At 53.3% G+C, this 8,826-nt stretch overlaps 1 protein-coding gene across 1 annotated transcript; it reads right to left on the reverse strand.

Annotated features, from left to right (window-relative positions):
* Positions 1–4,954: 4,954 nt before the first annotated feature.
* GCC1 (GRIP and coiled-coil domain containing 1) lies at positions 4,955–8,638 on the reverse strand. The gene is made up of 2 exons (XM_009587596.1): positions 7,592–8,638; positions 4,955–6,259 (listed from the first exon to the last, which is right to left on the reverse strand). The coding sequence occupies exons 1-2, from the start codon at positions 8,636–8,638 to the stop codon at positions 4,955–4,957; spliced, it is 2,352 nt and encodes a 783-aa protein (XP_009585891.1).
* Positions 8,639–8,826: the final 188 nt, after the last annotated feature.

The following is an 8,826-nucleotide window of genomic DNA, read 5'->3' on the forward strand; positions in this document are numbered from 1 at the left end:
CTCACCGGGACCTCAGGAAATCAAGGGGTTTGATAATTTTTTGATAATTTTGAAACCAAGGGTTTTCTGATAAGCCAGCAACGTCCCCCTGGGCCAAGCAATGCCCAGTACCATTCAGGCCCAGCCAAGACCCACCAGGTCCCAGCAATAACCACCCTGCCAGAAAATGTTTTTCACTCAAGTGGGCAGACAAGGATCACCAAAACCCAGAAAACCCAACCTCCTCTCTACTACCTTTTCTTTATGCTCGAGCACAGCATCTCTGCCCGTCACAGGCTGTCACCTAATACCGTCCCGAGGGCAGAGTGGGGTGTTTCGTACGCCCCCGTGGTGCTGCACATGCAGCTCCAGAGATGCTCACGTTTCCCAATGATCTAACAGCAAGAACATGCCAAATTCACAAGCCAAAGAACTTAGGTTTTTACATCTGTTCAAGCACCATTTTTGCAAGACCAGAGAACGACAACCCCGCGGCGGGGCTGTGCAGCCAGCAGCCAGGGCTGGTGGCTCTGGCAGACGCCAGCACCGTGGGCAAGAGGCTCTGCAGTCCGGCAAAGCGCGGCAGCGTGCCGAGGGAGGCCAGGGCAAAGTGCTGCGTAAGCACACGCCGGCGGCCAGCCCACGCACGGCTCATCACTTAAACCACAGGTCACCAAACAGCAGTTATGCTTCAAACAGGGTTTTTTCAGTTTTATTTTGGAGGGTATTGGCTGAATGGAGAGAGGAAAGAGGGAGGGATGTGGGGGAAGGTCTGAGGGAAGGAGTAGGGACAGGGGCTGCAGGGGAACAGAGAAAGGAATTGCACTGGGATTGCTGCACAGGGTTGACAGCGACGCAGAGGACCTTGCTTTGGCAACTCCTAGAGATGTTCCCCCGCAGCTCCCAGCTGCCTCCTTTGTAGCTGCTCCCTTTTTCCTCCATCAGCTCCTTAAACCCTGCTGCCCACTGAGCAGCGGTTCCGCATGGCCCCAGCTGGACCCCATCTTGTTCCCCTCCTCACCATCACTGCCGCTGCTGCGACCTCCCCGCCGGCCAGTCTCTCTCCAGCTTGGCTGGCAATTTTTCCTGCCCAGGACCACAGGAGGAACCCAGACCTGCGGGTGGGAAAGAGCCGTTGCACAGTGCTCCTGGGATAGCAGAGTCGGTCCTGCTGCATCTGACAACCATCACAAAACCCACCACCACTTTGGGATCTCTTCTGGGTTACTGCATTCTCCAGGCAGAGGCTCTTCCAGAAGGGCAAAAGGAGAACAGGGATCCCCTCTCAGCCTGTGCGGCAAAGCTGAAGCAGGAGGAAGCATCACCACCCTTGGCCGTTGTGGGAATGGCTCCCACTCCCGCAGGGTAAGATTTTGAGCAATCCCTGTGGTTTCACAGGCACCACTTGATTTAAGCTTTCCAAATCGGGACCAGAGTCCGGGCTCTTCTCAGCAGATCCCTTGGCTGAGCCAACACTCGTACTGTTGACAACTGCTTCAAAGCTGAGGAGCCCAAGACCAAACACTGCCTGGAACAAACTCTCCAACTTCTATCCAGTTGCCTCCATCAGAGCAGCACGTGGATCCTGGTTGGGACCAAATGCCGATGCTCTCAGCCTGGCCTCTGCGCAGAGGCAATGTCCATGCCAGCACGAGGAACTGTTTACTGCTTGGCTTTATCCTCCCCTCCCAAGACCTCCAGCAGGCACAGGGGCATGTTTTCCCTGAGGATTTTTTGAGGAGAAATTGGCACCAAGGGTTGCATTAGCCAGAGCACTGCCCTTGCCTTCAGCTAGGTGGGATTTGTGGAGTGGGCTCCAGGGAACTCGGCCACTGACAGGACAAGGACCGTCGGCACAGCACTGAAAGGGGAAAGGACTCCGTCCTGCTCAGCTGCTGAAGCTCTCCGCGCGTCCTGGGCACTTGAATTGCAGAGGCTCCCTGTGCTGAGATGCTGCGAGGCGAGGAAGGGTGCGACTGCTCGGCTCCCGCGGCCTCTCAGAGCCCACTTCCCCTGCGAAAAAAACAGCGGGCGCCGTGCTGGCCTCATCACGTGTGCAGGGGCACGCTCCGGTAAAAGAGCAGCAGCGGCTGCAAAGCTGCAGCCATGCAAGGACCGTGCACTCAGATCCCAGAGCCAGCAGCACGTGCCCCGCGCTGAGCAGCGGGGCTTGTCCGGCTGGAGCGGCAACGGCTCATTAACCCGGCTGAGCTGGCGTGAGCTGCCAAGGCACCGGCGCTGCCCAGAGGCACAGCAGCTCCCTCCCGAATTGCTGCCCTGCCCAGGCTGCGCGGTGCGCCAAGGTGCACCGAGAGCTGCTAAATCAACCCATTTGTTAACTCGGCTCCAGGACTCGGGTGAAGCCTGGGCATTGTTAAAACAAGACTTAATGCCAGTGTTTACAAACACTTTCCCTGTACTCTGGGACTGGGAAGTTGTGCTTCAGAAGCCAAGTTTTAATTAAAACCAAAGCAGGTGCATGAAAACAAAACTCAAGTGAGGTTTTGCCTACGCAGATGAGAAAGCTCTAGAAGCTTCAGTAAAAGCACAGCCGGGAGTAGCCGGTTCCCAGGGCTGCAGGCAACCACCCAACATCGCTGGAAATAAAACGTCCCTCCCTGGTTTTAAGAGAGTGACCATTTAAATATCAGCACAAACACTTCCTGCTGGGCGCTTTTCCAGCAGATCCAGCCAGCACAGCTCTTCTGGCCTCGCAGAGATGCTCCTTCCCATTTCGGATAACTTAATGCCAACAGGCAGCACTGGACACACAATACCTACTACACTCATGTTTTTTCTCCTTGCATAACCTTCATTACAGAAAGCGTCGGCGCCCTGCCCCAGACCTCAGGAGCAGTTCACTGCAGCAGACCACGTTTTAGACAGAAAAACCCACCCTGCTGACCCTGCAGAACCCCTCCCACCTGCGGAGCCCGAAGCCCCTGTGCGAGCTGCCCCAAGACACAGCGTTGCCCCCCCGGCCATGCGGACCAGCCAGGACCCAGGCACGGCCGCGGTCGCTGAGCCCTCTCATGCCACTTGCTGCTTTCCTTGCATGTCACTTTTCAGAGCCAGGTCCCGTCCCAGGGGAGCAGGCCCTGGCAGTGCCGGGGTGGCTGCAGCGAGAGGGATGGTGCACCCTAGGGTGCCTTTCCCTGGGGACTGGGCAACTGGTGGGTGCCCTCTAGTCGCCCCAGCACCCTGGGGATCACCTGGGGACATCCCCAGGGACCCAGTCTGTCCCTCCAGACAGATGGCTGCTTCTCTTGTCTCAGCCATCAACCCGGCAGGGGGGAGACGGAAGGCAAAGGGAAGGCATCAGGGTAAAGCCAGCCGCTGTCCTAGCCCTTCGACCGGTGGAAACACGGGCTTTGGGGGTGAAACAGCACGTTCCCCTTCTCCAGCCTGTCGGCTCTCAAGGCACCCGAGCACAGAGCTCAAACCACAAAAGGAAAGTCAGATTCCTACCACAGCAGAGGAGAGAGGAGTTTGCTCATGCCAGCGCTGGTCTCGCACAGAGCTCCTGCCCTCCCTGGCGCAGGGGCAGGAGCAGGCAGCTCCCCCAGCACGCTCACAGCTGTACGCCGCAGCTCCCCGAGGCCCTGCCCCTTCCCACACAGTCCACTAATACTCGAAACATACGCTCTGTTTTTTGTCTTGCAACCGTTCATAAAATGCCTATTACCGCCATCTTCCCACCGAGCCAGGGCTTTCAGCTCAGTCGTTCTGGGTCTAAGCAGTCAGGAGCCGGCAGATCCGGAGCACAACTGCAAAACGCAGGCATGCCAGCAGGGAGCTGACAGTGGTCCACCAAAGCCAGAGGTGTTTCAAAATGTTTTGGCTTCCTTCCTGCCATGCTCACCAATTCGCAAGAAGTTACCCAAGGTCTAAGCAGCAGCAGGCCAGATCTTCATCCTCACAGAGTGTTTACTGCAAGCCCAGGGCACACATTGCCCCCAGAGCCGTTACCTTCTGCCCCTCACTGCTGCTTGCTTCTTCTATCCCAGCGGGAGCAATGCCTTGCTTCCAAAAACAACATTGGGGAACATCCAAGACTTCACCCAAACTCCCAAATGCTCAGAAAATGACTGCTGAAGGGTCAATGTGGCTATTTCAGCCTTTCCTCAGTTTGCTTTCTGCAACACCCTGGTTCCCATCTCAAACAGGGTCAGAAAGCTCAGAGATCTGCTCTAAAAGAACTGCTACATAGCACCTGCTGGTTTGACACTGGTGGGGAATCACTGCTCGCACCACTGCAGTTACAAGGGTTCAAACTGTTAAATACTTAGGACACCCTTCCTCCTTCCTGGGAAACACCGGTAACCGCAGAGAGAATCCCTGGTCAGTAATGAAAGCTCACCGTAACACGCCGTGCCGTCGGATGGGCCCCAGCGCTACGAGGAGCTGCTGTATCCACTGGTATAGATTTGGCTCTAGGCGAAAAAAGCTTTTGAGAAATTGCTCAAGATCTTCTGCATTTGGATGATGCTGGTAGTTCATCCTCCCTGCAAGCTTTCAGCTCTTTGTCTTATGTTATTTTAGCACCGTGTTAAGTGCTTCCCCCCCACACCTTTAAATCTTTTGAGTCACAAGGCTGTCCGGTGTTTGAAGATATAAGCAAGTTCCACTCTAATAGAGCTCCTCACCCTATGCCTGACAGGTAGGGATTTTTTAAAAATCGTGTTTAAAAAAGCATCAGGATCTTCTTTTTTTTTTTTTTTTTTTTAAATCAAGTTCCAACTCAGAGCAAATTCTCACAGCAGAGAGCAAGACAGCACTGTGATCCTACTGGAATAGTTGGCACAATTCTACTTTAAATTAGTGCTAAGAGCACTAGTTTAAGCCCAATTCTTTGCTGAAAGCTCCCTGCTCCATCGCATGGCTGGAAAGAGGTTACACCACAAGTGAAGTGGTCTTAGTTAATAATCAGAAACGTGTTACTATGCAGAAGTAGTTAGGAATAAAAGCTACCGTCTCATCTCTTCCCAGAGAGCCACCAGCTGCTGTAAGCTGACTGTTTTGAAATAGTTTGCTTTTCTTCTGGGCTGAAATGTAGAATAGTCAATATGGCAGTTAGAGTCTGCTGGCGCCCAAGGGAATCTGGCAGTGTCAAAAATCTATAAACAATGTTTTTGAGGTATTCCAGGTTGGCTCCCTCTCTGCTCTTATCTCTGAAATTCTTCTCGATTTCACTTTGAAGTGCAGATACCTCTTCCCGGTGCTTCTCCTCCTCAACCAAGATTTTCTCCTGGAGCTGGTGAACTTGCATTTCCATCTTGTGCTTCTGCTTCCTCAGCGCTACAATTTCCACTTCTTTGCGAGCCAGCTGCTCTGCGTACAAGAAGAAGGTGGGCTCGCTGGTGGCGGAGAGATGAAGAGCCTGGGGGAGAATCTCTGAGGAATCATTACCTGGTGAGTCATTGCTAGTAACGTCAGTCCCTGACGCTAGGTAGTTTTTGGATCCTTGAAGCCCGTAAGGCAACGTGACAGATCTCAGCTGCTCCAGCTCTTGGTCCTTTTCTGCCAGCACCGCCAGTGCTCGGTCCCGCTGTTTGTGCATCTCCTCCTCCAGCTTCAGTGCCCGTTCCCTGTAGTCCAGCTGGCATCGCTCTAATTCCTGCCTATGAATTTGCTGCAGCTGGGACAACTCTTGTTTCTTGGTTTCCATGTCTTGCTGGTGCTGCTTCTCCATCTCATCGGAGGACATCTGAAGCACAACATATTTCTCTTTCAGGTCAGCCAGCTGCTCCTGAGCTTCCTCCAGTTCTTTAGCCAGATTGCCGTCTTTGGCCGACTTGTTCTTGAGAACCACTTGTGCCCTCATCTTGTACCTTTCAAACTCTTCCTTCAGCTGCTTCAGCTCCTGCTGATAGTACAAAGCAGTGGCCTTCTCGCCATCCCCAGCCTCCGTGCCCTTTGGCAGCTCCAGCTCACACAGCTTCTCGATGTCCAGAGCGGGTTGGCTCTTCTGAGCTGCTGCCTGCAAGAGCTTCTTCAGCTTCTCCATTTTATCCTTCAGAACATTAACATCAAGATTGGCTTCTTCTACGTGAACATCAACAGGGGATCGGCTGGAGGCAGCGATGGCCAGGGTTTTGTTCTCCAGGTCCAACTGTACGATGCGGTCCTTTAGCTTCTGAATGACCACTTGGTCTTTCTGCTTGGCTTTTTCGTAAGTGCCAAGTAGTTCCGACACTTCGGAGACTTGGCCCTCCAAGTTGGCCACTCGCCGCTCCTCCATCTGGGCGTGCTGCCGGAGCTGCTCCTCTGCCTGTGCAGCCTGAGAGCAGAGAGACACGGCAGGGTTAGATTAGCTCAACGCTCTGGGCAGGAGCTCTGCGGTTTACACAGGGGCTTAATTCTGCTCTGCTGAACTCCAAACAAGTGCAGGGCCATCTTTTCCCCTAGAATCCTATGCAAGCCACCACAGTGACTTGCCTTTTTGGATATTTGTTTATTTTGGGATAATAAACTAAAAGGATTTTTGCTTTTGTTCCCTGCTCTGCAGAGTTCCTGTTACCAGCATTATCTGCATTGCCGTAGGTGTGCGGGGGGGGGGAAGCAGCAAATTCACGTCACAATCTGCTACAGGATTTTTTTTAAGACCTGTGTGTGCTCTAAAGCCTTCATACATCTAACTGCAATTTACTTAAATGCTATGCTTTGTTGCACTGATATTAATATAATTCACTGGTTTCTGAGTAGCTACAGTAAACACCTGGTGTTCAGTGTTTTTGCAGCTATTGAGATCTGACTGACTAGTAAGTACCCCGGACAATGGCAGCACTTGACAATCAGCACCGTGAACTAAAAACAGGAGTCAGGTCACCTTCACCTCCCTCAGACAGAAGCTGTTAGAGACCACTTCTAAAAAAGGGGTGAATTGCATTAAATCAGCCTGATGCTTCAGATTAGAAAGAAGAAAACTTGTTCCAGACTGCAAGGTGAGGAAGATCCCATTCCTGCATGTTTCCAGATGCAAATTCGGTTATTGGTGCCAACGTCTGAGCAAATTGCCCCACAACCCGCAAAGTTACACAGGTTCCTCTTTTCCACCACATCCCTCTTTCTAGCTCTTCGCTCTCCCCCTGCGTGCACACAGGCTAGAGCCTTTCTCCTGTATTTACCTTTCTTCTTTCCCGAGGGCACTCCAAGCTTCACTCAAGGTTAGTTAGAAGGTATTTTCTTTTTACGAGCTCCTGTAATTGTACCTTGCATTGCACTTAGATACTTTACGAGACAAGACCGCACTCGTTGCCATAGTGGGTCAGAGGGAAGGTCTCTCCTCCCAAGCCCAGCCACTGTCACACCAGTCGGTAACATGTTCAGAACCAAGTGACACCGTGGAGGACAGTCACCATGTAATCACCTCAAAGGTTGCTCCCAAATCCAATGGTCACCACCCCCTGATTAATGACTTATACGTTGCATCACAAACAGCTTTTATTTTCCTCAGGGACTCTCATCCCATCAAAGCCATGATGCTCTCATTCATTTCAAACCTCTTGGCCTCTGCGGGACTGGGAAGGGGAATTTGTGCTCCTCCAGCCTCAAACCCTGCCCCAATACGTCCCCCAGAGTGAGCTGCGCCAGGGCCCAGCTAGGGAATTACCTTCCGCATCTCCTGCAGCAGCTGCACTTGGAAGTGGTTCTTCATGCTGGCCATCTCCTCCTGCAGGTCCTGTATCCGGGGGTCGGGCTTGTTGTTCTCCTCCTGAACAGCCTGCAGCTCTCTCCTCAGGTCTTCCACCTCCTGGCTCAGCTGCTTGATCTGCAGCTCATACCCCTCCGCGCGGTCAGCCATGCACGCCCTCCCGGCCAGCGCCTCCCTGGTCTCCTCCAGCCTCAGCTCTGCATCCTGGCGCAAAGTCCTCTCGTTCTGCAGCAGCTTCTGCAGCTCTCGCAGCATGACTGCATGGTCACTCTGTTCTTGGGCTCGGTCGTGCTGCTGCGTGATCAGACGGGCTTTGGTCTCGGCTAGCTGTTCCTGGACAGACTTCAGCTCTGTCTCCAACTTCTCGGTCTCGTCCTCTGCTTTCTTAATGGCGTCATCCAGGTCCTGCTTCATCTTCTTCTTGTCTGCTTGGTAGGAGGCTTCCATGCGGGACTTCTCCTGCGTGACTGTTGACAGAGCACTGGTCAAGGTGGCCAACTGGGTTTTCAGCTGGAGCACTCTTTTATCAGCCTCGCTAGCAGCAGATGACACGTCCCCGCTGCTCGTGCTGATGCCGCTCTCTGACCCACTCGTCGCTTCCGATTTAAGAGAGGAAGCGGCAGCCGCGAGCTTATCATCCTCAGGCCCTGGTTCACCCTTGGTACTGGCCAGACTGGCCGTAGTGTCTGCGCTGGTAGCTGTCCCCACGCTATCTTCGCTGTGAACCGAGCTCCTGTCATCAGCAGAATCGGCAAAGGAAGAGCTGGAGCCAGCCACAGATGCAGGCTGAACCCCGCTTGAGCCAATATCTGCCTCATGAGACACGGACAATACTTTCAAGCTGGCTTCCAAGGCTTCCTTCTCTTTGAGTAGGCTCTTGTAGGCTCTGACGACATCCTTCAGCCGAACCTGGTACTGAAGAAGCTGCTTCTTCTGCGTTTCAATAGTCTCTAGAAGATCTTTTTTACTTGGGCCACCTCCAAAGTTCATGCCAAACTTCTCCATCATTCATGCAATCTGAAAGGAGAAAAAACAGCACAAAGGCTAAACGAGCAGCAGAGACACATTTGCGATCGGCAGGAGCATGCGGCTAAGCAGGACCACCATCCTGAACCCCCCCAGGACACCACACGGCTAATGACTATGCAATGCATCTCCCTCCATGCACTGAACCCCCCTGCAAGCCGCCCGCA

This window comes from Fulmarus glacialis, unplaced genomic scaffold (genome assembly GCF_000690835.1).
Source record: "Fulmarus glacialis isolate BGI_N327 unplaced genomic scaffold, ASM69083v1 scaffold30221, whole genome shotgun sequence".
Taxonomy (NCBI): domain Eukaryota; kingdom Metazoa; phylum Chordata; class Aves; order Procellariiformes; family Procellariidae; genus Fulmarus; species Fulmarus glacialis.